The sequence below is a fragment of the Eremomyces bilateralis genome, assembly GCF_010015585.1.
Source record: "Eremomyces bilateralis CBS 781.70 unplaced genomic scaffold P152scaffold_1, whole genome shotgun sequence".
Lineage (NCBI taxonomy): Eukaryota > Fungi > Ascomycota > Dothideomycetes > Eremomycetales > Eremomycetaceae > Eremomyces > Eremomyces bilateralis.
In genome coordinates this window covers 120,491-148,070 of record NW_022985067.1, presented here as the reverse complement: position 1 = coordinate 148,070, position 27,580 = coordinate 120,491, and the positions used below count along the sequence as shown (strand labels likewise).

Sequence of the window (27,580 nt, the reverse complement as noted above, 5' to 3'; positions counted from 1 at the left end):
GCAAATACTTATAGGAGTGGTCCAGTGGACCCAGTCAGAAGGGCAGCCAGGAAACAAATGGTTTCTTCTGAGGTGCTAGGGTATCTTTCTTTGACAACTACTGATAATGAATCTTCATGATTAGGCACCACATTGCAAGCAAAGGCAGCAAACGGCTTCGGCGAGGGTTAACTCAGTCACAAATATTTGCCTTCCTATGGATGCCGCTTAGGGGTCGATCAATCAATGCGATGACGTATTGCATTAGACACAGAGACCATTATTAGTCATGCCGTTTCAGATTTCGGAGTCACCTCCCATTTGGCGGGCCCGATGACGACTATTCTAGAACCTACGACCTCAGAGATTGTGGAACGTCTAACTGAATTGCACTGAGATACACCAAGTGATGACCGGTGGAGCTGACATACCACGGACCGTCACCAAGTTCGGCCCAAAACATGGGGATAAAGCCGACTCGGGTAGGCGACGAGGATCAGACATCGACAGCACCCCGATAGCCGATGACACTGAACAGCATCTAGAAAATGCATGGAATTTCTCGGCGGTGGACTGTGGCAGGCCGGACAGGACATCTTGGAAGCAGTTCATGGACATGACTCTTCTATAGCACACGGGACAACAAGGGCTGCGGATGGGCTGGAAATGGACCGTGTGGGTGATTTGTTCAAGGAGCAAGTGGAATCAGCAAGCATAAGGACAGACTACATAAGACACATCCAACGTGGCTATGATGCATCATTCGTCTAAACGGTGGGAGGATAACTAGCCATCGGGGAAGCTTCGGGAAGCTTCGGGACGGGCAACACAAGGCTGGTACAACGTAGCTATAGTGCATAATTCAGCTCAAACGGTGGGAGGACAACTAGCGTTCGGAGAGATACCGAGATCTGGAGGGGGTGGCTTTAGAATAGAGGTAATTTGAGGAATGGCAACGGCTTGGAAAGCAGCGAGGGTGTGAAGGAAGTTGAGTTTGGAGCATACCGATGACATGAAGCACGGTGATAGGCATCCGTAATCAAGTCACTCATCACATCACGACCTACAAGCACCAAAGCGTAGAAAGTTTTGCATCTGTATGATTGCTAGCTACGAGATCCAGCAGGACTAGCCATATCTCTCTACAAATCCACCATCGGATCCATCTCTCTGTCTGTGTCTCGCTCTCTCGCTCCACCATTTTCGTATCGCGCTCAATGTGTGACTGTGTAGACAACGGAGCAGGGATGAAACGGGACAAAAGCAACATGCGCGCATCAATTATTAGTGGTATGGTCAAGGTGCTTGCCATGTCTGATGCCCTCCCGAAAATGCGCGCAGCAGTCCATGATGTGGATGCCTCACAAAGTCAAGTTGACAGCCGCTGTGTGCGTCGGCGGTGAAATTGCGGTGCCTGGGGTGAAATCGGAAACAAAGTGACAAGCGGGGAGGGAAATAGTTGAAAACGCCGGAAGCTCGGAATGTGAGCCGCTGGTTCGCGCAATGTGAAATCGCATCCATGTGAACGCCATGTGAGTGGTGGAAGGAAGTCCGTTTCGTTGGCATGAGAAATGCTTATGCGTGTGCGAAATCCGCGTCGAAATGCGCTCAGTTGTTGTCCGCGGCGGTTTGAGCAGCTTCCCTGGCGCGCTTGCCACGTTGGTGAGCTTTGCCGGCTCGCTTGCCGCGGTAGTGCCAGTTGCGAGTGGGATGACCGCCAGTGGAATTGGTGTTGCCGGGTTGGCCGGGGACGGTGGCTCCATTCATCTGTTGATGGGCCGGGTGAGATGGTCCGGCGAAGTTCGCGTTGTTGTGGGCAACATAGGGGTTGTTGGGACTAGCGTGAGGCGCTTGATAGTGGTTGGGCCCGTTGTGTGCACCTTGAAAGTGATTGTTGGGACCAGCATGCGCCTGCGTGTAGTTGCTTGGACCGGCACGCGCGGGTTGCGGGTAGCTGTTTCCAGTGCCATTACGTGCAGCTTGGAAGTTCTGGTTGGTAGGACGGGTAGGGTTGGCGTTGGATCGTAGCGGCGCAGCGCTGCGGTTGACAGTGATGCGGCGAGCAGCATTGCCATTGAAGCTGACACGGACAAATCGGCCATTGGCGTCCTCATTCGGGCTGGGTTCGCGAGGAGCACGAGTGGTGGAGGCGACTGGACGAGGAGCGCGGCCTTGGGGTGCGAACACGACCGGCGCACCGGGGTGGTTCCTCGCGTTGTTGTGAGACTGACGCGGAGGTGCAATGCGGGGGGTCGATCCGAATTGAGGTTCCTCGACGACCTCCTCTTCTGCTGCCGGCTTGTTGCCAGGTTTGACTGCCCAGCGGCTAGCTTCGAGCCCGGGGCTCTTCTCTACCATCTCTGTGAACAACAGGAAGTCGTCAAGCGTGATGTGGCCCTCAGGTTCTTTCCCCTTGTCAATCTTCTGGACAGGCAAGTTGACAGTGGTGTCATCGTTGTCCGAAACCTGCTCGAGTTGAGCTTTGGTGGATGGAGCCACAGGTTCCACAGCCGCGACTGCGGCAGTCTGGGGGTTAATCTTCACCTCAGCATGCTTGAGGAGCTCGTTTATTTTGTTCAAGATCGCCTCGTTCTTATTGGCGGCCTTGACGTTCCTGCCCGGGAGATTGACAATGGGGGTAGGGGTCGGGAACTTGACACGAGGACCTCCCGTCGCCCCATCGAAGACTGGATGATTGTGCTCCTGGTCATCGGGAGCGGGGCCGTTGCCATTGAGCTCGATCGTGGTCTTGATAGAATGACCATGAGTGAGAGTCGCCGGGAAGAATCGGGACTCCGCCTTCGGCTTCGGCGAGGGAGCAGTGATAGTGGTAGGAGCTGCGGGCTTCTCCATGAGGTGCGGAGGCTTGTATCCGCTGCGAGGTTGAGACTCGGGTTTGGGCTTCAGGTGAGCAGGGATGATAGTCTCCTTAGGTTTGGTGTCGCGAGAAGACTTGGTCTTTGGTTTGCTGCTTGTGGTCTGCTTGAAAACCACTTGCGAGCTAATATCGACGTCCTCGTTAGACTGTCCTCGTCTGAGGTTGGCAGCATCCAGGACTTTCATCTGATCAGGCAGGATGGCGAGCTCGGCGTCATGTCCGTGCTGGGCGAAAGCAGCCCATCCACGAATGCCAGAACTGGCCATGGCGTTCTTGGTGCTGGAAGAATGACCGGCAGGCATCTTTGCAGAGATGTACGGAGAGACAAAGGATGAGGTCTGTTGAGAAGAAGACGAGTGTTCTCCAGGAACAGTGAGCTGATGCTGGGAATCATTGAAAGAAGTGGATGGATGAGTGGATGAAGGTTGTGACGGAAGAATTGAAGTATTGGAAACCAAGTGGGGATTGGTGGAAGTTGAAGTAGAAGTAGAAACAGAAGCGCTCGGCGCAAGATTATCAGAAAAGTTAGTGGCTAAAACAGAAGTGGATTGAAATTCACCCGAGGGGGTGTGTGTGGGTGAATGAGAAGTGGAAGAAGGAAAGTTGGGGGGGAGAGGGGTTTTTATACCCGAGGAGGACTCGGCGGGAAAGGTGAAACCGCTGGCTTCCTTTCTTCCACTTTCACCTCCGCTATTGTCAGGATAACCGCTTTCACCTCTATTGTCGACAGAAGTCTGTGAATAAGCGGCTATGGGTTGCTGGTTCTGTCCGAAGGGACCGTTATTGTCGTGAGGTCGCTGTGATTGGTTCCCTATGGAGGCTCGCATCGATTGAGGAGCCGAAGGGATCTGTGAATAAGAGGCACCGAAGGTTCCGTTCCCCAGACTGCGATTGTCGCGATTCGGAGGACCCCAGACGTTGTGTGCGGAAGAGAGCGTTGAAGAAATGCTTCTATCACCCCAGCTGACGGCCAGATCGGGACGGTTTTGACTGGTCCCCACCGTCCACTGTGCTGATGAGACTTTTGCTGGCGACGCATGTGATTGCGCCTGCGTGTGACCATGCGCGGGCCCAACATTCGTGCTGTTTGTCTCTCCCGCAGGCGGACCCATGTGTCGAATACCGCTATCAGTCATACCGGCTCGTTGAGGGCCTTGGGTATCCAGTCTCGGAGCGTGCGTTGGCTGCGCTGACGCTTTTGCTGGTGATGTTGCCATTTGCCCTCGCCTCGGTGACCAAGGAATTGTCTCCCCGGTTGTGCCCGCGTGATTCACCGCTGCCGGCTGAACATGACTTCCAGACGGTGAGTACTTCTTGACAGGATGAGGTTGATGAACCTTCATCAACCCGTACTGAGCCACTCCACCATCTGCGGCCGTCGGAATCGGAGGTTTGGGTGGTGATGGTTGCGGAAGCACTTGTTGGCTTTGTTTCTCCATCACCAGTTCGTCCTTCACTTGTTTGACCGCTTCAACGATATCCTTGTCACTGACTTCGTGTGCAGGGCTCAACGCCGCCAATTTCAATCGCAGACGTTCCTTTCGGGCCGCCTCCTCGCGTTCTTCCGCCTCTCTCTCCCGCTGCTTGGCCAGACGCGCAGCTTCCAGCTTCGTACGCATCAACACCTTCTGCTGTTCCACCGCACTCAGGGAAGGCGATTGCTGGCCAGATTCTGTACCAGGAACCGGAGCGACGGGCAAAACGTGGCTGTTCGTGGGCGAGGAGCTTGCGTACGACGCGGCATTATTAGGAGATACACCACGGTCATAAGGGACTCGGTGTTGCATGAAGGGCGAACGAACCGTGCCACCAGGCATGAACACTTCAGAACCAGCATGAGATCCACGCCGCATCGGGCCGGGCATTTCACCAACGGACATGTCCGGCCGTGAGAAGTCTGGTCGTGTGAAGGACACTCGTCGACCTTGTGGTCCGCTACCACCGCTGACATTCGAACCGGTTCGGTGCCGGGCCCATTGCTGCCCTTCGGAGCCACTGGAGCGAGATGTCTGGAAAGCAGCCGAGGGCTCTGCCGGGCCGCCTTGTCCCCCAGATCTCTGCAGGACGGAGGTTTGGCGATAGCCACCATGTTCGTGTCTTGACCCTCTCCGAGCATCATTCACAGGTTCGTAACGACCAGAATGCGAGTTATACAACTCCTTCGTTCCGGTATCGGTTGTTCTCCAGGTGCGATTGAAGTCATCGGCAGCGATCTCTTTGGCCGCAGATGGCGCGGCACCATACCCTTGGGGTTCTTGGGGATATCTGGGCTGCGGCTGCTGCATGGGGGGTTTGACAAGAACTGGGGAGGCCTTTTCGATAGGAGGCAAGGCTGCCCATGGCGACTTCACCGTCGCAACGGACGGCTTGGCAACCAAGGTTGGCTTCTGGTCAGTCGTTGATCTTCCGGCTCCGCCCAATGCCAATTTCTGGCCAGAACTCCCAGAGTGGGACCCTGGCTTCAGAATGGTCTTCGTCGTGCTGGAGAGCGTAGGTTTCTCTGCTGGAGCAGCGAATTGTGGAGCGGGTTGTGTAGCGGGTTGTGCAACGGGTTGTGCAGCGGGCAGAGGCGTCTGATCTTTCAGTGGCATGGCTTTTTGTTCAACCACTACTGGCGGCGGTGGCGGATGGGGTTCCGATACTGGCATTGCGCCGCTTGTCTTCGTGCCGTCCATCCATTCCACCGTCTCCGGAGCCCAGTCGTCCTCGTCATCGTCGATATCGGCCCATTTGGCTTCCTTTCCCACTTCATCCGCCCCCAGACGTGTTGCCATGTGAATTCCGTACTGCTGTTTCAGTTCTTCGTCCGTAAATTGTTTTGGCGGCGGTGTCGGAACGGCTAATAAGCCATATTAGAAACTCATATACAATCAGTGGAAGCAAAGGAAATCTCACGTTGGTTCTTGTTCCAGACTTTGCTCGCATCCGGTCCAGCTGCGACGCCGTTCAACTTCCCAACTCGAGATAGTCCTGTGAGTCCACTTCCCGACTTCGCAACAAGTCGAGGCTTTGCCGCCTGTAGTGTCGAGTTGGGCGCCGGAGACGTTCCTAGAGCAATCAGCAGTGTCCTCGAGTGAATACCTTCAACTTCAGTACCTTTCTCCCCGATCCGAGCCGGAGCCGTAGCCGTAGCTGTCTTGGCGAGGAAGTTCTTCGTCACCGACACAGATTTGAACGCGGCCGGCTTCTTCATCGATCCACTCCGGACATGGTGCGGTTCTCCAGATTTGCTCGGGTCACCTCTACTCGTGTCGGTATCGGAGCCTCCACTGACATCTACCACCACCTGCCGGACCGTTCCGTCGGGCGTCTGCACCTCAGAGCCTGGGGGGCCATCCACGACGATTCCCGAATCCGGGACGGACGCAGCCGAGTTCGCGTTTTGCGCGCCGTCGCTCCCCAGGCTGGGATTGTCATCTCCTCCGTGAATCGATGGGTTGAGGTTTTCCTTGCCGTTGCTGGCGTCGCTGGTGGTGGTAGGTGTCGCAGATTCGTCGATGGGCAAAGCCTCACCCACCGACTTGGCTTCCTTTAGCACATCGTGGGTGGTCTGCTCTGCCATAACAAATCTCGGGTCTGTCCATATACGGAATTAGCAGGTTGATCTCGGCGGGTTGCGAAAGCCAGAGAACGGTTCAGAAAGCGTCGAAAGCAAGCCCGGAGGATTTGCGGGCTGATGGAATTCTCCGAGCGGCGAGACGGGGAAAGATAAGAAGGGATGGCTACCTTGGTCAGGATGCGAGTCGGGCCACGAGGACTAGGATGGCGCTTCCGTGAAAGCGCAGCAGAGTCTCGAGCTGCAAGAGGATGGGGGATCGGATTATGAAGCTGACGTGGAGCCGAAGATGTCTCCCTACACGGAGGCAAGCGTTCGCGCGCTCAAGGGTTTGGATTCTTCGCTGGGCGTTCGGCCAGGGAGCTGCAGAAGGCAAGCTCGAATTCGGAGATGGGTAAGGCGACGTAGATGTCGGATTTACGAAGGAAGGATGAGAGGCTTTCAAACAGCCGGGTTTAAAGTTGTCGAAGAAGACTTCATGCAACGGAGCAGGTGTGACACTCAGACACTGTGACACTCTGACGATGGGAGGACGTCGCGTTGCGGGTCTTGGCACGCCAAGCGTCAAGCGTGGCAGAGTTGGGCGGAGATCCGGTGACGGGGAGGAGAGAGAATCGCAATTTATGAGGTTTTAGACGCGATCAGGATGTATATTTGGGCGGAAAAGAGTTTTGAATTCTCAAAGCTCGACGATTTACCGTTGATTGCATTGAACGTTCGAAGTGTTTTGGTATACATGTACTGTATGGGGAAGGAAGTGTTACACAAAGAGAAATGTCACGATACACCACAAGCACCACTCACCGCAGCATTTTATGTGTTGGTGGTTGAGAGATTTCACGTTCATGTGGGATGATTGTCGAGGCAATAGGGTAAAGGACGGGGAATCACGAAATATGAGTTTGCAGTATGACCTGATAGATGGAAGTTTCTCCCTCAATGACGAACATGCTATGGAACTGTCACAGAGACCACAGTATGAAAGTAGACAGGATTAGGCATCAGTGGACAGGACCTCCTTCATGCCATGCTGAGGCAACTGCTAACAACAGAGAACCCTTCAGCGAAATCTATAGACACCGATGAATCACGCATCAACCTCATACATCAACCTCGTACTCTTCTTGAACGGCTGAATTCTAGTCAGACATGAGTCCTATATACACACAACACTTTATGCTAATCGGCTCAGAATCGGATATCTAGTGACTCCTGCTTTAGTGCGCGTTGTTCTTGTGGTGTCCTGCAATCGTTAGCCATTAGTCCCATTCAAGTCTTCCCTCAATCACTCACGGAGATGGAAGTAGTAGTTCTGCGCATAACCGAGAAGCGAGAGCGCCGCAATGGCGTGGATGAGTGCTGCTTCCGTCAGTCTATGACCCCTCTATACTGTCGTCCATCCCACTTACGCCACCCCGATGAGTTCTTCCCGAAGTGCTTCTGCGAATACCACTGCATGGGCGATGTGAACGGGTTCTTCTTCGCGAGCTCCGGAGCCGGGCCGCGGGGGAGCTTTTCGTAGAAGCTGACCACGCGCGTCATGCGGGCCGCATCTTGAGCCGCACCGATTGCCTAGGAGATGTTAGATGGGGGTCGGAGCGATGGGGATTCACGGCTTCGAGGAGAGGATTTTCGTCGGAAGGAGATGGGAGAAGGTTCGAGGCCATCGGGTGATCGGGAACGGATGGAGAAAGGCTATAACGTACATTGGGAGATGCAATCTAAAGAGTCAATTAGCCATATGTCTCCCATTCGACGCATTCGAGATCCATACCTTCGGTGGGATGAGGGTTGACAAACTGCGCCTGACGATGAAGCTCATCTTGAATTGAACTTTCTGGAGCGAGATTAGCTACGGTGCCCATCTACACGCATCTCAATGCGGCCAAGGGAGGATCAGAGAGAATCAACGTACGTATTCAATGCAATTGCGCTGCAAAATTCGGGAAATGTTGTCAAGATCGAGTCGATGAACAACCGGAAGCTACTTCACGCAGATGGTCGTTCCTTCCGAAGTCGAAAGTTGAGGAATCCGCTTATGTCATCCACGCTAATCCCAATCCAGCCAGCTCTTGCATCAATGTCGACCACTTCAACATATCGCCAGACGCCATCGATCCTCCACTTCCAATTGCTTCCAACCACCCCCTCTGAGCGTAGCAAGGCCACCATGTCTCTCCTCCGACGCGCCCGTATCCCCGCCCTCTCGACCCCAACCCGCCCGCTCTCCCTTACCCAACCATGGTCCGGCTCCGTGCGAACTTTCTCGGCCGGCGAGCCGAGTCAACGTGAGACCACCGACCCCCTCTCCACCGGGCCTCCGAGAAAGGACGCTGATAAATCCCATTTCGTCAATCCAGCGCCCGTCATCTCCCCGAAAGGAGCGGCAGAAGGATTGCCGAGGCATCAGCCGGACTACGATGTGGCGGTGGAGTATCGGACATCGTGAGAACTCCAGTTGGGTGGATGGGTGGGATAGATGTGCTAATGCGGACAGACGATGGTCGCCGATTCCGAAGAAGGTGATGGATGGGGGTGAGGAGGGCGATACTGCCGCGGCGGTCATATCCGGTGCTCCCGTTGACCTACAAGCCCGCACCGTCCGGTAACGATCCCAAGACACCCATGGTGCACACGTCAGGACAACTCTAACCGCTGCATAGCATCTACAAACCCGTCAAACCCGCCACGCAATCCGGCGACTGGAACGGCAACAGCTGGCGCATGGACTGGGACCCGCTCCCCAAAGGCCACCGATGGGAGAACCCGCTGATAGGATGGCAGTCGTCCGCCGACTTCATGCAGAGCGAGCGATTGCATTTCCACTCGAAGGACGATGCGATCCGGTTCGCGAACAAGAACGGGTACGAGTACTTCGTGCAGGAGCCGAACGAGCGGAAGTTCGTGCCAAAGGTGTACGCGAACAACTTTTTGTACAGTGCGAAGAAGCTGAAGCAGATTCGGACGAAGTGAGGGGGACAAGGGCATCGATGGTTGTAAATAGGCGTCATGGATCGGGCATATCTGCCACGGCATGATACGATATCTGGGTATCCGTAGACAATCGTCATCCCAATGTAACCGCTAGTCGTCATCGTGAACTCGTGGATACGATTAGAACAGGCTTTCCTCAAGTTCCACGAAGCGACACCATCTCCCCAGCATCGCCTTCACCGGCACCGTCCTCCCAACCCACGCCCTCTCTCCCGATCTAAAACTCCTTGTTGTCGAACTAAGAATCCCTACCTGTCGTTCCCACCCATCATACCGCTGCCCACCTGCCCCAGCCCCCTCCTCTCCCTCCTCCTCCTCCTCCTCCTCCTCCTCCTCCTCCTCCTCCTCCTCCTCTCCTCCCTCCTCCATCCAGTCCATCCCCTCACCCTCCCAATCCCCACCTTCATCCCCCGCCACAACCACCCTCGGAATCTCCGCCGTTTCGAAAAACATCAACTCCAGCCCCGTCCGAATCGCCGCCTCGACCGCCATCGCACACGCCCGGCTCAGTCCCTGCGCCGAGTCTGAGGAAGTGCCTTCGTGTACCGAGATCAGATTGATGACTGCGAGGATCGGCCGCCGCTGGCCACTCTCGTGCTCTGGGTTTGGCTTGCTGCATGCTTCGAAGACGCTGAGATAGGCTTTGAGCGATTGGACGGACGGACAGAAGGCCACATGGACTTGTTCGTGGGTGTGGATGTGTTCGAGTGTAGGGCAGAGGAGCGCCTGTAAGACGCCCAGACTTGCTGACGCGGATGGCCCGGTGAGTCCTTCGAGGAAGCCTTCTTCGGTGCTGCAGATGATCAGGCTCGATGGGGGCCTTTGGACTGACAGGAAATGTGTCAGGAATGCCAGGAGGCTGCCACGGACGGCGAGGGGACGTTTATTGGACTCCATGGCTGGTGATGGACGTGAGAAGGGGAAATGAAGCCATTTGAAGTAATTTGAAGAACTTTGATTATGAAAAAAATGGGAAAGGTGGAGGAAGAGTCCAAATCAAAGGCATCTAACAATTCCATATGGACATTGCATTTATCTTCTTGCGCTGCATATTTGTTTAGGAAGGAGGCTGAAGGGCTATCTCTAGGAAGAACTTTGTCACGATTTTCAAACGAGATCCTTCAATATACAACTCCTATGAGGATTATGGCTTTTCATCAATATAATATTAGCGGTGTTCTGCTGATATCCGAACTGGAGAATGACTTAATGTCGACATCGACGTCTGAGTGGGAACCGCACCATCTCCATGTGGGGCAGCTCGACTTCAACCTCCAGTTCATTGTAGATCTTCAGGCTCAAGCAAATAATGACTGCTTTTGAAACCTGACTTTATTTTTTAATTGGTTTCGATAATAGGCCTTGGGGGCCGAGCGGAGGATTCATAGGAAATGGAGTCTATCTCGAGAATATCGAGCTTGCTCGAGACGGGTACGTAATGCGCTTGCGATGTCGCTGGAGAGGTGCTAATATACAACCTCATGAAGCCCGCGATCTTACTCTCGAAGCCGCTCGTGACGCCAGTGCCGCTAAAAAAGGGACCGCAAGGCCTATACCGGCCCAGAAACTCAAAGCTCTCTTGGACAGCCGGTTAGAGCGAGATGTCTTGGAAGGATTGCGGCGGCTGGTCGCTGTACGACGCTCCATACGCTGAGTTGGCTCCTTGAGATTCAAAAGGCGAGACGACCGTGTGGAGCCATGGCTAATAAATACAATATGGCAGCTCACCTACACCTCCCAATCCATCTCCCCATACTTCACCCACGCCCTCAAGACCCTCTCCCTCCCCTTCCCCACCGTCCGCAAACTCGTCGCCCACATCCTCATCCAGCTCGCCCCCTCCCACCCCGACACCGCCCTCCTCGCCATCAACACCCTCCAGAAATCCCTCTCCGACAGCGCTCCCCCCTTACGCTCTCTCGCCCTCCGCACCATGTCCTCCATCCGCGTCCCCGCCATCTCCCAGATCGTCCTGCTGGCCATCAAGCGCGGCGTGCAGGACATGAGCCCCTACGTGCGGCGGGCTGCTGCGCTGGCCATCCCGAAGGCCTATCGGCTGGACCCGGCACTGGAACCGGAGTTGGTGGAGGGGCTGGTGCGGTTGCTTGGGGATAAGCAGTACTTCGTGGCGGGTGCGGCGGTGCAGGCGTATGCGGAGTGCTGGGCGGATCGGATCGATCTGTTGCACCCGTATTATCGGAAGCTGGTGAGACAGATGGTCGATATGGATGAGTGGGGGCAGCTCGCATTCTTGAAGGTCATGTTGGGCTACTGTCGGCGGTGTTTTCCGCGTCGGACGAAGCGGATACGGAAGGGTGGGGCGGAGAAGAAAGGGAAGGGGAAGGATCCTGACAGCTTCTATGACGACGAGGAGACGAGGGAGGACCAGGACGAGGGAGACGGAGGCGAAGGAGATTTCGAAGAGGCCATCATCCTCGACCCGGATCTCGACCTCCTCCTCCGCGCCGCCCAACCCCTTCTCCACAATCGCAGCTCCGCCGTCATCATCGCCGTTACCAGCTGCTTCCTCTATCTCGGCACGCCTACATACCTCGAGTTGGCCGTCGGTCCACTAATAGCACTCCTGCGCTCACCACAAGACATTCAATTGGTCGCCTTACATAACATTGTGCAGGTCTGCTTAATCTACCCCAAGCCCTTCGTCCAATACGCATCCCACTTCCTCATCCGCCTCTCCGAACCCCCTGCGATCCGCCGCTCGAAACTCGAACTCCTCACCTTGATCTTCCCGCACGCCCCGCCCCACATTGCCGGCCTCATTCTCGCCGAGCTGGCCCATTTCTCCGCCAGCCAGGACCCCACCCTCGTGCAAGAAGCCGTCCGCGCCATTGGCCGCTGCGCGCAGACCTCCGACGAACCGACGAGCCGCCGCTGCCTTCACCTGCTCCTCGACCGCGTGTCCTCCCCCGACCCGCTGGTCGTCGCCGAATCGCTACAAGTCGTCCGGCAGCTGATCCAGCGCGATCCGCTGTCGCACACGCACACGGTGGTCCGCCTGGCGAAGAATCTGGACAGCATCACCAACCCGCAGGCGCGCGCATCCATCATTTGGCTGGTGGGCGAGTTCGCCGCGCCGGAGGCGGAGGACGGCATGGCGCCGGACGTGCTGCGGATCCTGGTGCGGAACTTCGCCGACGAGAGCGAGCAGGCGAAGCGGCAGATCGTTCTACTGGCCGCGAAGGTGTATCTACATTACCTAAATGTCCAAAACGCGACGCAAAAGTCGGCGCGAGAAACAGAAGAAGACCTAAATGGCTCTCAAAAGGATGAAGCCGCAGATAGCGACATGGAAACGCGATCACCTCCGAACATCCCCATCGATGAATCTCACCCGATCGTCCTCCTCTGGCAATACGTCCAACTCCTCGCCCGCTATGACACCTCCTACGACCTCCGCGACCGCCTCCGCGTCTACAAATCACTCCTCGCTATCCCCACCTCCACTGACCTCGCTTCCCTCCTCCTCCTTGCCCCGAAACCTGTCCCCCAAATCCCCAGCCCCTCCGAGTCCCGCCGCGGCTACGCGATCGGGTCTGCCAGCCTCGTCGTCGGCGACGAGGTCGCCGCGGGCGGGTTCCGAGGATACGAACCGCTGCCAGAGTGGGTGCGGGAGGGGGAGCAGCCAATCGCGACGGTGCGGGGTGAAGGCGGGGCGGGAAGGTATGAAGTGAAGAAAGAGGTGCCAGCGAGCGAGAGGCTTGACCGGGCGCTGGAAGAGGAGAGGGGGACTGGGAGGGCGAATGGGTGGAGGGAGAAGACTTTGGATGATTGGTTGGCGGAAGATGAGGAGGAAGAGGATGAGGAAAGTGACGGAAGTGAGGAGACGGAGGAGGAGAGTAGTGAGGAGGAAACGGAGGAGGAGAGCGAGGAGGACGAGGAGGATGAGGGCACGGATGATGAATCGGCGGCTTTACGACCTTCGGCATAAATTAAGGATGCATAGGCTCAATGATAGCGAGCATATCCGAGAATCAAAGAAGCGAGCACATGATGGACTTCCGTCAGTCCGCATCACCTACCTGTTTTTATGTTCTGCTCGCACTGCTATATCCCCAGCTTCAACGACAATCCACCTGGATTTTAAATGAATTGTCCGCACATAGTCGCACTCTGATCTGAATGACTTGGGGATGGAAGCATTTTGCAGGATGAGACTCTCCTTTGATGGCGAATTTGTTGGAGAAAATGGCTGGCAATTCCGGATTGTGGCTTGCAATAAGAGATGATTGGCTTGACTGTGAGATAATATCCTGGCACCGGAGCATTGTAGGAATATGGATCGTTGACTCAAAATTGCAAGGCAAACGAGGCAATTTTCTTGACTAAAGACGATACATGAATAAGGTGGTGAAGACGGGCAAAATTCATCTGGACAGGGAAAACATCCGTCTTCTCCAAACTCCCTGAAAACGCCCCAAGGCATATCCTCGACTTGTTCTTCTTCCCTTGAACTCAGAGTCTTGCAAATGTGGTAGAAAACGCCATGATACGGCAGTGACTTCGGCGGTGTGGCCTTGAAAAAGCAAATAGAAAGGAAAACGTTGGGCTATGCTATGCTCGGTAACGTGCAAAATGAACTCCTCCCTGAATGAGCAAGACTTTTCCAAGGCGCGGTTGCGCTGATGAATCGAATCGGCTGTGGAGAAAATCGACGGTGACTCTCAAAATTGTCAACGATATGAACTTGAACGGCTCCTACTCCGGCGGAGGCGTGTCGAGTGATCAGCGAGTTGACACTGGTACTCCTCGCGATTTTGTGGCCGTCAAGAAAATTCGATGGTTTGGAGAACGTTAGTGCGGTATTGAAGCCCCATGTATGACGAAGGGTGGTGGCTTTAAGCTCTGTGCAACGGGCGTAGAAGATATATGAGTGCAATGACGGCTCAAGACTTGGACTGGGTATGAACGCGGAATTACCGTCTCCTACGAGGCATTAAATAACGTCCACTGCAAATGCGAAATTACTCACCCGTAAGCTGCGGCGGCTCGGGACGGCCTCTTCCTCGACCGGGATGGATCTTCGCTCTGCCGATGCCGGTCCGAGTCCTGCGTCTCCCTCGCGAAGTCCGTGTCCGCATAGCTCCGTTTCCTTGAACCGCTGTGCGACCGCGGATAATCACGGTGTCGGGTCTTTTCCACGCCCAGAGTCGCGGCTTGCGATTCCCCGACGAGCTGGGTGTTTGGGTCGGCTGGGTCGGCGAAATCAGAACCGATTTGAGTGCGGTTACTGTTGACGGATCGAGGAGAGTCGGCACTGTGGAATGGTCCGTGGCCATTTGCTCCATCGCCGGTGTCAGTAGACCAGGCATCGAGGAAAGGAGAGGGTCGGCGGGGTGGCGAAGCTCTTGGTGGTGATCGATTTGCCCCAGGTCCGGCATGATGATTGTAACCGTGCATGTTCTTATTAGAATGGAAGTCCGAGGGTGGCTTATGGTGGTAACTGGATGAACGCCTGGATCATCGATTAGTTTGCATGCAAATGGAAAGCGAACATTCAATTCATACCTGTCTGATGACCCGTTCCGACTGGATGAACGGCCATAAGGACGGGGCGTTGGATAACCAGCCTTCGGTGAGCCATTGTGTCTTCTCTCAGAAAAGACTTCCTGAGCCACACCGTTCCGCATATGTGGAATGATAGGGGTTGATGCAGGCGGACTGTAGGCGGAAATGTCTTGGGACTGCTTGTCGCGAGCTTTGGACGAATCCTCTCCGAAAAGAGCTTGCTCTAGGTTATCCATCACATTCCAGGCCTTATTTCGGTTATCATCCGCCACCTCGCCCTCTTCAGTACGTCCAGCATCTACCATGGGTACGTCTTTCTTGTCATCGGCGAGAGCAGGTCGATTCCGCCATTGTTGACGGACCTCATCCATGTGAATGAGCTCGCCCTGATCGGGGAATTCTCTAAAGATCGGGTCTTCCGCCATGTGCTCCCAGTCGTCCGTCTGTCGGATATTGAGGAACGCATTCCAAGAATTGCTGAGAGTGAAGTAGGTTGAGATAGAGTTCCCATTCTCCAACGGTGGATCATTTGGACGCTTGTTCAGAAGCTCGCACTCCGCATACGTGGCCGGCAAGGCTCGCGTTACCAGCTTCGGAGGGTGCCATACTGGATCATAAATTAGCTCAAATCCCTAGATTGTCCACTTTCGGTCATACCAGTAATCCCAATGCTAAATTCATTATTGATGGGATCGGTTGCCTTGGGCCATAAAGCCCCATCAAAGTCAAGATTCCAATCGTCCTCGTCCGAGTAGATACTCTTGTTAACATAAGCCGGAGGGCTTGGCGGACGGTTCTGGCCGACTGTAGACTCAGCTGGCGTTGCTGATGGAGTTCCGCTGGCCTGTCGTTGAGTAGGGTCTAGACCTTGACCAAAATTTCCATGAGAACCTTGACGTTGGGCCTGCGGATCTGAGGGCGGGGCCTTGTAACCCGGTGGAGGCCATGTCTTCGATGTCGGACCTAGACGTGGAGGATATTGTCCTTGTTGAGGAGGATAATTAGGAGCTCCTTGCTGTCCCTGGAAGCCTTGCTGTGGCTGATATGGACCGGGGTACTGTTGCTGAGGCGGATATTGATTTGGCGGACCTTGAAACCCAGGATTGGCAGGCGGAGGTTGCTGGTACCCTTGCTGAGGCGGATATCCCTGTTGAGGCGGATACTGCTGAGGCGGGTATTGCTGAGAGGAAGGGTAATTAGGTTGGGGAGGATTAGGCGGTGGAGGATACTGCTGAGGCGGCGGAGGGTATCCTTGGTTCTGCTGATAATTGGGTGGCTGCTGGTATGGCGGCTGTGGCGGTGGTTGGGGATACCCTTGTGGCGGCGGAGGGCCATATCCTTGGTTTTGAGGAGTTTGCGGCGGCTGGTACCCTTGAGGTGGGTAACCTTGGGGAGGTTGCTGTTGCGGAGGGAATCCATTTGGTGGATAGGGTCCAGTGGGAGACGGATGTTGATTCTGATTGAAAGGCATATTCTGCTGACCCGGCTGTTGCCGATAGTTCGGCGGAGGAGGGTACCGAGTCACCACTGCGTTCCCCTTTTGCCGCTTGGCTTGATGGTGACTAAAACTGTTAGGATATGGTCCAAAAGGTCATCTCAGATTTTGATACAAGACTCTTTCATTCTCTGCACGCAGTGAAATGCGTTAGATTGAAATGACTTACTTTGGCGGCCCGCGGTAAGGAGGCCCTCGCTGCTGATTGGATGGGGGGTACTGAGGCGGCCCATACTGTTGCGTCGGGCTTGAACCGTACGGTTGCTCATAGTTGGAAGGCCCTCCATATGGAGGCTGCCCATATGGTGGTCCGCTCATTTAAATCTTGATGACGGTAGCTCGCGTCCTTGTTCGGAAAAGAGTTGTAGACAGGAGAGGTGATAGGAGATGAGATTGAAGGAAGAGGTGAGAAGGTGAAAATATTACGATGTAGGCAACGACGGGGATGCAAGGTAGTATTTCCAGTTCCTGGCTCGTACTCCGACTGGTAATCAATGGGATATGTGTACGCAACGGGATAGGTGTAGGCAATGAGATGTGTGTAGGCAAGGGAGGTGGGTAAGCAGACGGCTCTCTGGACGCAAGGAAATTCTGCTTCCGCAATAGATAACAACTTCGTCAATCAAGGCGAAAGCAGATCCGAATCAAAAGACTCAAAGCTGATATTCTCCGTCTTGCGTTCTCTCAATCGGGGTTTGGTTAGTTGGAAACCCTTCGCTTCGCCAGCGCCGTCGTCAAGGCGACCCCCGGTCACCCTTCCCGGATCCAGCTGTCGACAGGGCGGAGAAGCACCATCCAAAAATCGGAAGTGCGCGATGATCGAAAAGTTGGGGATGGGTTCAGAAAGTCAACGGATGGCTGAGAGGGAGATGACCAAGCAAGTAGAGGAGCTGAGAGCAAACAACGGGGTTGATACCCGATCCCTTTCCTGTCTGCTTTGATGGAGGGACGTGAGGCTTAGGATATTTCGGGTGCAGAATAGGATGGATGTTGTTGGGAAAGCATGGCGATGAGAGGATAGGAGAAGACAAAGAGGTTTGACATAGGTAGGGTATTAGACCAAGCAGTGATTGAATTATCGAAACAACATTGATGACCTGGAACTGAAGATTCACAACTTTGGGCTTCAGGGACCGTGCCCTGGACGGCAGCTGGGCTGAGTGGGCTCCCTGAGGTGTTGGGTCCGAGATATGCGATTCCCGAAGTTATGCCGAAGGGGTCCAGCACCAACCAATACCCATCTTCTCTTGCACGGCTTTGGAGCCTGCAATTCTTCTATTCTACATAGTACGATATACTCATGGACTTAATGAAACCTTTGATATCCCGAATCCCTTGCTATCTAGCATAAAATGATGAACTTGTAGACATAATGGAGCATACTCAAGACAGAGGAGCGAAATGAGGGTACTCGACAGGACACGCTGATTGGCCAACAGATATTTCCAGTGATTGGTTAAACATTGTGTGTTAGGACTTTGGAGATGTATGTGTGAAAAGAGACTCGTTCTCGAACAGAATCCGTTCTAGTATGCGTTAACTCATCTTCATATGGCACTCAGTTGAATTTGTACTATGTTCATCGTCCTGAGCAGAGAGTGTTGTCGAAGCTCCCTGGTCTCTTGCGGGAATTAGTAAGCCAGGGGTATTTATCGGCCAATCACAGCGCTAACTCTCTCCCGCCTCCAAAGACTCCATAATAATACGATGATGCTGCACTCCATGATCTTTGATGTCTCGACCAAGTCAACGTCCACACCCACCACTCCTGCTGCGAATATGTTGGTCACCAACCTCCATTCTTAGCTTCTCTTTGCACTGCAGCAGTCCAATCCACATGTCTTTCTCCAGCATGCGCTCCTTGGTCTGTTGACGTACATACACGAACATGAGCGCTTCGCTCCACAACGCCGCGGCGAGCATACCCTCCTTACCTTTCGTTTTCGGAGGCATCGTCCTCGCTGATAGTTCAGCACGTATATACCCACGCTGAGCGAGCGTTGGTGGAAATATTGTTACGATGCCGGGATTACCTGGTATGACCTTTCTCTGACTCGAGGTGCTGTCCGGAATTTGTGCGCTGGACTCATCTCATGGGGAGATGGATGATGTTCTTGGCAGTGGCAGCATTTGGAGACTAAGAAGCTAACTTATACGTCTAAATAGCCACCGTGGACCTTGACGAGTGCATTTCGCGGCTATACAAAAAAGAGTTGCTTGCGGATTCGGTTATCGAGGCAATATGCGCGAAGACGAAAGAGCTGCTCATGAAGGAGAGCAACGTGGTGCACATTGCCGCGCCCGTCACTGTAGTGGGCGACATCCACGGGCAGTTCTTCGACATGATTGAGATCTTCCGGATTGGAGGCTTTTGTCCGGATACCAATTACCTGTTCCTCGGTAAGCGTTCCCATCTGACTCCCGTCGCGGCACCCAGCGGCTGACAAATTATTGCGTGAAGGCGACTACGTCGACCGCGGCCTCTTCAGCGTCGAAACCATCTCCCTCCTTGTATGCCTCAAACTCCGCTACCCCCATCGCGTGCACCTCATCCGCGGTAACCACGAGTCCCGCGGCGTCACCCAATCCTACGGCTTCTACACCGAATGCTCCCGCAAATATGGGAACGCCAACGTATGGCACTACTTCACCGACATGTTCGACTTCCTCACACTCTCCGTCGTCATCAACGACCAGATCTTCTGCGTGCACGGCGGCCTGAGCCCCAGCATCCACTCCATCGATCAGATCAAGATCATTGACCGCTTCCGGGAGATCCCGCACGAGGGGCCGATGGCCGATCTAGTGTGGTCGGATCCGGACGCGGAGCGGGATGAGTTCTCGCTGAGCCCGAGAGGCGCGGGGTATACGTTCGGCGCGCAGGTGGTGAAGAAGTTCCTGGAGGTGAACAACATGAGCCACATCCTGCGCGCGCATCAGCTGTGTCAGGAGGGGTATCAGGTGCTGTACGACGATCGGTTGAGTACGGTGTGGAGCGCGCCGAATTATTGCTACCGATGCGGGAACTTGGCGAGCGTGTTGGAGGTGAGCGATACCGGAGAGCGGTTCTTCAATGTGTTTGAGGCGGCGCCGGAAAATGATGTGCATCGAGCGGAGCAGCAGCAGCAGGGGAAGGAGGTGCAGACGGAGTATTTCTTGTGAGAGACTTTCGTGAGAGAGACGATATGAGATACCATGTGGGTTTAGAACTGGGTACTTGTGCATTGCGAGGCGTTTGTTTGGAGATACATGTCACGGGATGATGGATAGGATAAAACTCAATTTGTAAATATAAGAGAATTCTCATGTTCGTAATTGATGCCCTGTCTGGTATCTATGTAACCCCAACAGTTGCAATATTCCTCAAGGTACCTATGCTAACCTGCCTTCGTCTTAGAATCCTTTTCAGCACTATCCATGAAAATCCAGTGTGCAAGCCCCTCACTCTCTTCCCTCGACCCATCATCTCTCAGCAAAGCCCATCCCACACAGTCGTCGCACAGATCGAAAGCCAGAACATCCACAGCTTATGATACACCTGACTCCACGGCTGCTCCTGATGCTTGTCTCCGCTCGGGCACCCGCGATCGCGTAGGAACTGCAGCAGGAAACCGAGATATCGCGCGTGGATGTATTGGGCATCGTCTTTGTCGTTGCACAGGTAGATCCCCGTGTCCCAGCAGCAGCTGATGCGGTAGCAGAAGCCTTTGCAGCCCTCGGACATGTAGATGTAGTTCATGCGGGACTGCAGGTAGGGGATGGCTTCCTTCCATGCGTAGGGGTTGCCACCGATCCGACATTGGCCGGGCACCAGGGGTCCGCAGTGGGGGAGGAGGTCGTCGGGGTTCTGGTCACGGGGGGTTAACTTTTTTTACCTGTGGACGTTGGGCGACTTGTGACATACAACAGGATCATAGTTCGAGTTGGCTGTGCTCCGTTCCATGTCCAGTCCCGTAAGTCGGCCGACCGTGTCCGCGAAATCCAGCTTATAGTGGGGGGTTCTGATCATCAATGTACTGGAAGATATCGGTCACGGACTTGCCGTAGAGAGTGACATTGGGTCCATTCTTGGATATCTGACCAGTCTACCTAGACGCAGAGTAAGCACCAGGTCAGAATGTTGGTGTGGGATGAATCCCTTACATGGCCGGACCGAGAGTGTAGTTGCCGCCATCCGTGCTGGTGAGCGGGACAATGTCGAAGTCGTTGGGATCAGTGCTGACTCGGGGCACTTGTGCAAAGGCGAGGTTGCCGAATATTGCGATGAAGAGAAGGAGGAATACAATCATCCTGCAGACTGTAGATATTGATGGTCTTGGATGATATTGGGATAGGAGAGTAGACCGGGATTTGCCCAAGTGTGAAGCTTTGATTGTTTTCAGAGAGACAGGCTTCTGGAATGTTAACGAATCAAGGGAAGTTCTGGGGAAAGGTGAGAAAGCAGTGGATTTAATTCTCAATCACGGCACAAGAAAACGTGATAGTAAGAGCACTGATGATACCCGATATTGAATGGTGATGAAAGGAGTCATGCCAGTGTCCAAAAGCCTTCTGAGAAAGAAGGGCACATGGTTTGACAGGCCTTCAGTTCTGATTGCAAGCATCTGCTTGTAATACTCCCCATATTCAGTCAGGATTGACGGCCAGACAGCCATGTCAGAGCCAGAATCATGAATCATCCCCAACTACTCAAGACATCATTGTCGTTCCTCTCTTCCATCATAACCTATTCCTCGCTCTCGATGATCATTCAAGTCATTCAACATCATTTGCATGTTCTCCGTCATGAGCAACCTTTGTAGGCCCTCTTCCATCATTGCCAGTCCTTCTTGATATCGAACGACCACTGGAATTTCAGGTGGGTTTGGTTGTCGTCGTCGATGAATTTGGAGACGGCATCATAGTGATCGTTGACGAACATGCGGAGCCCCTTGGCCATTGTGGATGGCGCGGTAATGGGTTCGACTAAGGTATATCAGCTTTCCTTGCTCAACAACAGTATAGTATAGCAGGTGGGGAACCAACATTTCTTCTCATACTCTGTCCTGTCCGTGGTATTGGGGCTATAAGATCCCTATGCTAGGTTAGAACATCTCCATGACAAACATCTTGTTCATATAGCCACTCACAATCATCTCCTCCAACTTGTTGCTCACCCCCACCTTCTTGACCACCTGCACGTACTTCAACCCGGACAAGATCTGATGCTGAACCTTGAAACGGACCTTCATCCGAAACGTCGCCCCCTCCTTGATCACGAACGGCTTGTTCTTGAGATTTTCCAGTGCCTTGGGTTCAGTCAAATTGATGATGATATCTGGACGTCCCTCGACTTCCAAGCCCAGTGAGAAAATGATGACGGTGCGGGGGTCTTTGGGGTCGGAGAGGTCGGTCCCCGTGCCGAGACCTAAGGACTCTTTCCATTTGCGCATGGCCGGGTCATCTTCGTCTGGATTTGGGATTCGTCAGTCATGATTGGGGTTGTGGGGGGGTTGTTGGGAGCGGATGGGTGGTGGTTGAACGCTGAAGAAGAGGTGAGGTCGTACCAAGCTTCTGGTATTCATCCAGGGTCTTCTTCTCTCCAACCTTGAATTTAGGGGTTTCTTCGGGTTGGAGCTCATCGTCGGCGATGTCGTGTTGCAGATTGTCGGGCATGGTGGGCAATTGATGGGAAAGACAATTGAGGGGTGGTATGTAGGGAGGAGGAGAGGGGTGGAAAGCGGTGTAAACATCAATGGAAGCGAGCTCTGAAGGTGGTGTGGTGGGATGTTTAGCAGTGTGGGGTTGCTGTGTGGACTGTGGCCAGCGTGGCTGAGTGGAGGTGGCTCCGGTTGCGTGTAGTTGCCTTATGGTAGTTTCAGTTCTTGGATGCCTGATTATATTAATCAAATTAGTCCTTCAGTCCGGAATTCCTGACGAGTCCCCGAAACCGAAATGGACATTCACTTGAGGGTCGGGCACTGTCTTAGTAACAAGCTTAGTGTCAATATTCGACCTAAGTTCAGCCAGTTAAATCAACATGTGCCATTTCTTTCCAACGCTAAATTGCTAGTGTATTCTCCTGTCCAACCATTGGATGGCGTATTTGAATTCACTTCTTTTCGATACCGTCTCCTCCAAACTCCAAGTGATCCCACAGTGTAAAATCAATTAATTATTTAGTTAATTCAATGTCAATCAAATGGCCGTCATGTGACTTCATCCTTCACCTCAAATCCTCCTCTGCGAGTCTACGGTCGACTGTGAATGTGTGATGCGAGCGGCCTCTGATTGGACCAGCCATCCAATTACGCCAAAACGGTCCCGAAAATCAAAATGAATTCTTCGCATGGCCAAGCCCTCCCTCCCCCATCCCATCCCAGGGTCCATCTCACTTTCCCCGACTGGCCGTTCAGCTCCATTACACCTCTCTGTGCTCATTCTTTGGTTCTGTCGTGCTGACTTTACTGCTCTCACACGCACTTTGCGCTCCTTCTTGTCTTGGAGCTCCTCCCCATCTCTCCTTATTACTCCTTCCCGTCCCTGAACCTCCATACTACTTCCCCCCAATCCCGGTCCCCCCCATTCGACCACCTCCCATTTTCCTTCTGTCGCATACCGCGCAGATTTCTGTTCTCTTACTCGCTTATCGCATCGCAATTTCATTGTCTTTGCATTGTCTTATCATTGCCTGTTGCACCACCTCTCTTCTCAACCCTTTCATATAGTGGTTAATACGTTGCTGCGCTGGTCTCGTCTCATTCGCCAGTCTGCGCACGCGCTGCTCGCCGTCTCCGACCCGTTTCAATCCCCCTCAGCGTCCGCGCTCCTATTGTCAAGGATAGCAATCATCCTCGTGTCGCACAATCTTCCCAATGGCTCCAAAGCGCGACTTGCCCGAGAAGCGCAACCCGTTGGTCGATGCTGAGCATACTCCTCCTCGTACGTGTCCTTCGCCCGAACTCCAGCGCGTCGCAGCCTCGCAACTAACCTAATCCGCATCGCAGAGGAGATTTTGACCGAACGTCGCAAACTCGGCCAGACCGATCTCTCCGTCAAACCGGGTCAGGCCGGCGTCGCCAACGCGTCGAATGCGGAGAACCTGGGGAAGTTCGACTACGCGCATTTGCGCGTGCCCCTGCCGAAGGACCTCAAGGGCTCGGGCATTTTCACGGCGAAAAACCAGACATACCCGGAATCGTATTTTTTGATGGTAGGATACCCCTCGCTTGCGCAATCGAACCCCACGAAATGACGCGCTTTGATGTCGCGTGTGGGAATTAAGGTCATGGGCTAACGGAAATGATACAGAGACGAAGCAGCGATGGATTCATCAGCGCGACGGGAATGTTCAAGGCAGCTTTCCCCTGGGCTTCCGTGCAAGAGGAGACCACAGAGCGATTTCACCATAAGAGCCTGAAGTCTGCTGGTCCCAGCGAGGTTGCCGGAAACGTCTGGATTTCTCCACTAGATGGTAAGCCATCCCCACGACGCGCATCTAACGCAGATCCAATATACTGACGCTCTCGACCAGCTCTCAAACTCTCCGACGAATACAAGATGCTCCCCTGGATCATCGCCCTCCTCTCCTCGGAGAACATCGAGAAGCCCGGCAAAGATGCCCACCTCGACATCTCATCCCCCCCAGATTACAACGTCCCTCCGCGCTTCCTTAAGAAAGAAATGGAAGAGTCCACCAACCCCGCCGACCCACCTTCCGGCGCCTCCCTCCCACCCCCAACCTCCGCGCGCCGCCGTGAACTCCGCTCCGCCTCCCCCTCCAAAACCTCCGGCACCCCCGCCCGCAAGATCGCCTCACCACGCAAGCGCACTGTCAAGAAAGACGCGACGCCCACCGAAGACGGCAAGGCGGCCGCCACCGAGAAACCCAGCGCTGGCAAGTCGCGCGGCGCCAGCGCGGCCAGCAAGACCCTTCAGCAAGTCGTGACGAACGGAAGCACGGCGGTGGCAGGGGAGACGAGTGCGCCGGCCACGGGGCCGAACGACCGAGTCCAGGTGGAGGTCGACGAGGCGGTGTTGTCGCGCGGCCCGGAGGAGGTGACGACGACTGCGGTGCGCGTGGAGATCCCCGCGGAGCACCCGGACCTGCCTCTGCCGCAGGATACGGGGGATCTCGTGGCGACGGCGAGCGAGATGGTATCGGAGGCGAAGAAGTTGGAGGGGCCGTCGAAGAAGCGGGGCGCGAAGCGAAAGGCGGAAGAGATTGAGGTGGAGAAGGAGGGCGAGGCCGAGGAGGCGGTGGAGGTCGCGGCCGGAGGACCGAGTGTGAAGAAGGCGAAGACGGAGGCGGTCGTGAAGAAAGAGAAGGTCAGGACGAGAGCTTATGCCGGATTGGCGGCCACGTTGGCGGTGGGGGCGGGTATTTCGTTTTTCTTCGGTTAGGATGGTTTCCTATCGGCTTCAAGTTTCGAGCTCGGGGGTTCTGTGATAGGGTTCGGGCCCTTGAAGGGTAACGGAGCGGTGGGTTCGGTGGTTCCTTGTGAGAGAGGGGTTGGCTTTGATGTTGCTGACGGAGGGCCTACATTGGTCGAGTCGGGAGATCCGGACACGTCTACAAAATTCGGAGGTTGAAGGGGCTTTCCCAGGTAGATACCAGCATTTGGGTCGAGTTCGGCCATGCACTTTCGTTCTGGTTCCCTTTTTTTTCTTTTACTTTTGTCGCTCCTGACGGGATGGTCTTCGTGTGAACGGCGTCCGGGTTCCCGATCTTTCTGAGAGCGGAGTTCTCTACTGGCAAAACAATGCATCACTCTTTTTATATATCTACCTAGTCGCACGCCCGGTTTTTGCGGATGAGCTCGTCCGGTCGTTGAATTGACGCTAAAAAAAATTGTAATGATCAGTAAACCATCTCGTTCTATGACCCCTTACTTCCAAGTTGATGCATTACATCCTATGTTCTCATCTAGCACGAAAGTCTAGAATCGGTTCCCCTATCAAGTCCCAAAATACCTCCGCTCCACCCACCGATCCGTCACCTTCCCATCCTCCACGATCCGCACCACGACCGCCCTGACATTCGGATACACGCTCAAGATCCGCCTCAACCCGACGCGCGGCGCCTCGTAGCACACGATCACGATCTTCTCCTCAGGCACGCCGAAGTCCACCAGCACCCGCACCGCCATCAGCGCCGCGCCCCCCGTCTTCAACTGACTGTCCAGCAACAGCACCAAGCCCCCCTCCCCCTCCCGACTACTGATACTCCCACTACTCTCCCCATCTCGCCAACTCCCACCCGCCGTCTCCGCCCGCGGCCGCCCGATATCCGGCGGCAGCTTCCGAAAATGCAGACTCGGCTCCTCTGTCTCCTCGTGGGTCTGGATCAGCAACCGGCCCGTACAGCAATCCGGGATAACCCTCCTCAACCCCGCCTCGAGCGCGCCACCCCCCCGCAATAACACCACCGCCGTGATCTCCCCCGCCGGCCGCAACCCGAGAAACAGCGTCCGCTGCGGCGTCTCCACCTGACTCGGCAGGAACGCCTGCAGCCCCACCGCCCGCTCCACCAGCACGCCGACCAACCGATCAAAGTAAAACACGAACTCCTCCCGCGATAGATCGTTGTCCATCACCAGCGTCTCCATCCCCCGTACCTGCGCCGTCCGCTCCACCACCACCACATTCCGCCCCACCCCGCGCGCCTCTCCCTCCGCCCTCGCCAACTGCCCCAGCCGCCGCAACTCGCCCTGGTGTCGGCGGCTCTTATCTTCGAGGATCTTCCGCACCCGGTCGGAGATCATCCCGATCGCCACGGGGTTCTCGATTCCCCGCGGCACGATGATGTCCGCGACGTGGCGTTGGGGCTCCACGTATTTGTGGAAGTTGGGCTTGACGAAGCGGAACCATTGTTTCATGCAGCCGGCGATGTCGCGGCCGCGCTGCTCGACGTCGCGGAGGAGGCGGCGGGAGAGGCAGACGTCGGCGTCGGCTTCGGCGAAGATCTATAAATGGATGGTGAGACGGAGAGGGAGAACGAATATTACAGGTAAGGGAAGTGAGGGGGAGATAGGTACCTTGAGATCTAACATGTCCAGCACGCGGGGATCGTGGAGGGCGAAGATGCCTTCAAGGATCAGGACGTGCGGGGAGTAGATGGTGGTCGTTTTGTCCAGTCGCGAATGTTTCTCAAAGGAATAGATGGGGATTTCCGCTTTTCTTCTGCGTGGTTGTGAGCATGATATACACTGTTGGGGGCATAGCATAGGTAATCAGAGGGAGGGGGACGAGGCTGGATCAGTACCCTGCTTTGATATCCCTTAATCGATCCACCAGAACGTCGAAGTCAATCGCTTCTGGCGCGTCGAAATCGAATTCATTCCTGAATGCACAGGCGGATTGATCGGGCGTGAGGACTTTATAGAACGAGTCCTGGGCCCGATATTAGCTTGATGTTTCCTATTGCAGAGGTACCCGAGACGATGTAGTAGATGAATAGCAAATGTTCAATCCATACCATCGACAAAATCACAACCCATGGCAGATTCAATTGCGCGACAATGGCTAATGCCAACGATGTCTTGCCTGATCCCGAGCTACCTGCGATACCGACGATGCTCGTGTTCGCCCATGGCGGCGTGTATTCGGCTCGCTCGACAGCGTTAGGCGACTTCAAGGATACTAATGAATCTGTTGTCATCTTCCCATGCCTTCGTTCGCACAAGTGGAAAGTATATATATGTGGGATCACAACAAGTGGCTACGCGTTGTGGTTGCTTATGATGACTCCTTCACCGATCAAATATACCTTCGGGAACAGACAGACGTCAGATCAATAATCTCAACGGTGAGGCAACACAGAACAAGGTATATTCAACTAATAAAAAAGATGGCTAATACGCTTCATATCAATCTGATCGAAAGATAAATGCAAAAAAAAACAAAAAGAAATTGGGGCAACCCGGGATCGAACCAGGGACCTTATGATACTCCAGAACCGAATCTTCAGTCACACACTCTCCCAACTGAGCTATTGCCCCAATATATAAGAATCTGAACAATACTAGGTAATATACCCAAATCAGAGTGTGCATACAAAAACTAGTTTAAAAGCTAAATGAAAATCCTCGCTTCCTCACAATTTCTTCAAACACATTTAACAATGTTGTCTAAAACCTCCTCGACCCATCTGGCCTCAGGTTCCATGTGCCTG

The 27,580-nt window shown here is 54.4% G+C and overlaps 13 protein-coding genes and 1 non-coding gene across 14 annotated transcripts; 4 read left to right on the top strand and 10 right to left on the bottom strand.

Annotated features, from left to right (window-relative positions):
• Positions 1-1,587: 1,587 nt before the first annotated feature.
• P152DRAFT_445007 (uncharacterized protein) lies at positions 1,588-6,419 on the bottom strand (the record flags this gene model as incomplete). The annotated part of the gene is made up of 3 exons (XM_033677826.1): positions 1,588-5,696; positions 5,753-5,905; positions 5,954-6,419. 3 exons carry the CDS (start codon positions 6,417-6,419, stop codon positions 1,588-1,590), a joined length of 4,728 nt encoding a protein of 1,575 aa, XP_033538456.1.
• Positions 6,420-7,298: 879 nt separating this feature from the next.
• P152DRAFT_453446 (uncharacterized protein) lies at positions 7,299-8,246 on the bottom strand. The gene is made up of 5 exons (XM_033678371.1): positions 8,188-8,246; positions 8,120-8,134; positions 7,823-7,985; positions 7,707-7,772; positions 7,299-7,656 (listed from the first exon to the last, which is right to left on the bottom strand). The coding sequence occupies exons 1-5, from the start codon at positions 8,233-8,235 to the stop codon at positions 7,631-7,633; spliced, it is 318 nt and encodes a 105-aa protein (XP_033538455.1). The 5' UTR covers positions 8,236-8,246; the 3' UTR covers positions 7,299-7,630.
• A 315-nt stretch (positions 8,247-8,561) lies between these two features.
• On the top strand, positions 8,562-9,621 carry P152DRAFT_504318 (NADH-ubiquinone oxidoreductase 21 kDa subunit mitochondrial precursor). Its single transcript, XM_033682361.1, has 3 exons — positions 8,562-8,858; positions 8,911-9,018; positions 9,077-9,621. The coding sequence occupies exons 1-3, from the start codon at positions 8,584-8,586 to the stop codon at positions 9,384-9,386; spliced, it is 693 nt and encodes a 230-aa protein (XP_033538454.1). The 5' UTR covers positions 8,562-8,583; the 3' UTR covers positions 9,387-9,621.
• P152DRAFT_426140 (uncharacterized protein) lies at positions 9,528-10,592 on the bottom strand (the record flags this gene model as incomplete). The annotated part of the gene is made up of 2 exons (XM_033677256.1): positions 9,831-10,592; positions 9,528-9,683 (listed from the first exon to the last, which is right to left on the bottom strand). The coding sequence occupies exons 1-2, from the start codon at positions 10,302-10,304 to the stop codon at positions 9,528-9,530; spliced, it is 630 nt and encodes a 209-aa protein (XP_033538453.1). The 5' UTR covers positions 10,305-10,592.
• Positions 10,593-10,715: 123 nt separating this feature from the next.
• On the top strand, positions 10,716-13,481 carry P152DRAFT_510177 (AP-3 adaptor complex subunit beta). Its single transcript, XM_033682645.1, has 3 exons — positions 10,716-10,838; positions 10,895-11,040; positions 11,131-13,481. The coding sequence occupies exons 1-3, from the start codon at positions 10,799-10,801 to the stop codon at positions 13,354-13,356; spliced, it is 2,412 nt and encodes an 803-aa protein (XP_033538452.1). The 5' UTR covers positions 10,716-10,798; the 3' UTR covers positions 13,357-13,481.
• Positions 13,400-14,122, bottom strand: P152DRAFT_1607 (uncharacterized protein). Its single transcript, XM_033674016.1, has one exon. It carries the CDS (start codon positions 13,849-13,851, stop codon positions 13,444-13,446), a length of 408 nt encoding a protein of 135 aa, XP_033538451.1. The 5' UTR covers positions 13,852-14,122; the 3' UTR covers positions 13,400-13,443.
• A 271-nt stretch (positions 14,123-14,393) lies between these two features.
• Positions 14,394-16,746, bottom strand: P152DRAFT_445003 (uncharacterized protein; the record flags this gene model as incomplete). The annotated part of the gene is made up of 4 exons (XM_033677825.1): positions 14,394-14,880; positions 14,934-15,540; positions 15,591-16,501; positions 16,598-16,746. 4 exons carry the CDS (start codon positions 16,744-16,746, stop codon positions 14,394-14,396), a joined length of 2,154 nt encoding a protein of 717 aa, XP_033538450.1.
• A 1,382-nt stretch (positions 16,747-18,128) lies between these two features.
• Positions 18,129-18,503, bottom strand: P152DRAFT_1536 (uncharacterized protein). Its single transcript, XM_033673949.1, has one exon. The coding sequence runs from the start codon at positions 18,379-18,381 to the stop codon at positions 18,175-18,177; it is 207 nt and encodes a 68-aa protein (XP_033538449.1). The 5' UTR covers positions 18,382-18,503; the 3' UTR covers positions 18,129-18,174.
• Positions 18,156-19,777, top strand: P152DRAFT_453439 (putative calcineurin-like phosphoesterase). The gene is made up of 3 exons (XM_033678370.1): positions 18,156-18,464; positions 18,595-18,828; positions 18,890-19,777. The coding sequence occupies exons 1-3, from the start codon at positions 18,449-18,451 to the stop codon at positions 19,588-19,590; spliced, it is 951 nt and encodes a 316-aa protein (XP_033538448.1). The 5' UTR covers positions 18,156-18,448; the 3' UTR covers positions 19,591-19,777.
• Positions 19,744-20,689, bottom strand: P152DRAFT_1600 (uncharacterized protein). Its single transcript, XM_033674008.1, has 3 exons — positions 20,572-20,689; positions 20,333-20,517; positions 19,744-20,275 (listed from the first exon to the last, which is right to left on the bottom strand). Exons 2-3 carry the CDS (start codon positions 20,435-20,437, stop codon positions 19,898-19,900), a joined length of 483 nt encoding a protein of 160 aa, XP_033538447.1. The 5' UTR covers positions 20,438-20,517; positions 20,572-20,689; the 3' UTR covers positions 19,744-19,897.
• A 552-nt stretch (positions 20,690-21,241) lies between these two features.
• Positions 21,242-22,083, bottom strand: P152DRAFT_388020 (E set domain-containing protein; the record flags this gene model as incomplete). Its single annotated transcript, XM_033675905.1, has 4 exons — positions 21,242-21,393; positions 21,454-21,502; positions 21,558-21,877; positions 21,975-22,083. The coding sequence occupies 4 exons, from the start codon at positions 22,081-22,083 to the stop codon at positions 21,242-21,244; spliced, it is 630 nt and encodes a 209-aa protein (XP_033538446.1).
• A 917-nt stretch (positions 22,084-23,000) lies between these two features.
• Positions 23,001-25,066, top strand: P152DRAFT_453436 (uncharacterized protein). The gene is made up of 4 exons (XM_033678369.1): positions 23,001-23,349; positions 23,415-23,620; positions 23,719-23,881; positions 23,942-25,066. Exons 1-4 carry the CDS (start codon positions 23,283-23,285, stop codon positions 24,808-24,810), a joined length of 1,305 nt encoding a protein of 434 aa, XP_033538445.1. The 5' UTR covers positions 23,001-23,282; the 3' UTR covers positions 24,811-25,066.
• A 298-nt stretch (positions 25,067-25,364) lies between these two features.
• On the bottom strand, positions 25,365-27,333 carry P152DRAFT_426125 (uridine-cytidine kinase-like protein-like 1; the record flags this gene model as incomplete). The annotated part of the gene is made up of 4 exons (XM_033677255.1): positions 26,885-27,333; positions 26,672-26,799; positions 26,445-26,589; positions 25,365-26,372 (listed from the first exon to the last, which is right to left on the bottom strand). Exons 1-4 carry the CDS (start codon positions 27,065-27,067, stop codon positions 25,365-25,367), a joined length of 1,464 nt encoding a protein of 487 aa, XP_033538444.1. The 5' UTR covers positions 27,068-27,333.
• Positions 27,320-27,407, bottom strand: P152DRAFT_t1. The gene has a single exon. It is a non-coding gene; the product is annotated as a tRNA-Phe (tRNA).
• Between the last annotated feature and the right edge of the window lie 173 nt (positions 27,408-27,580).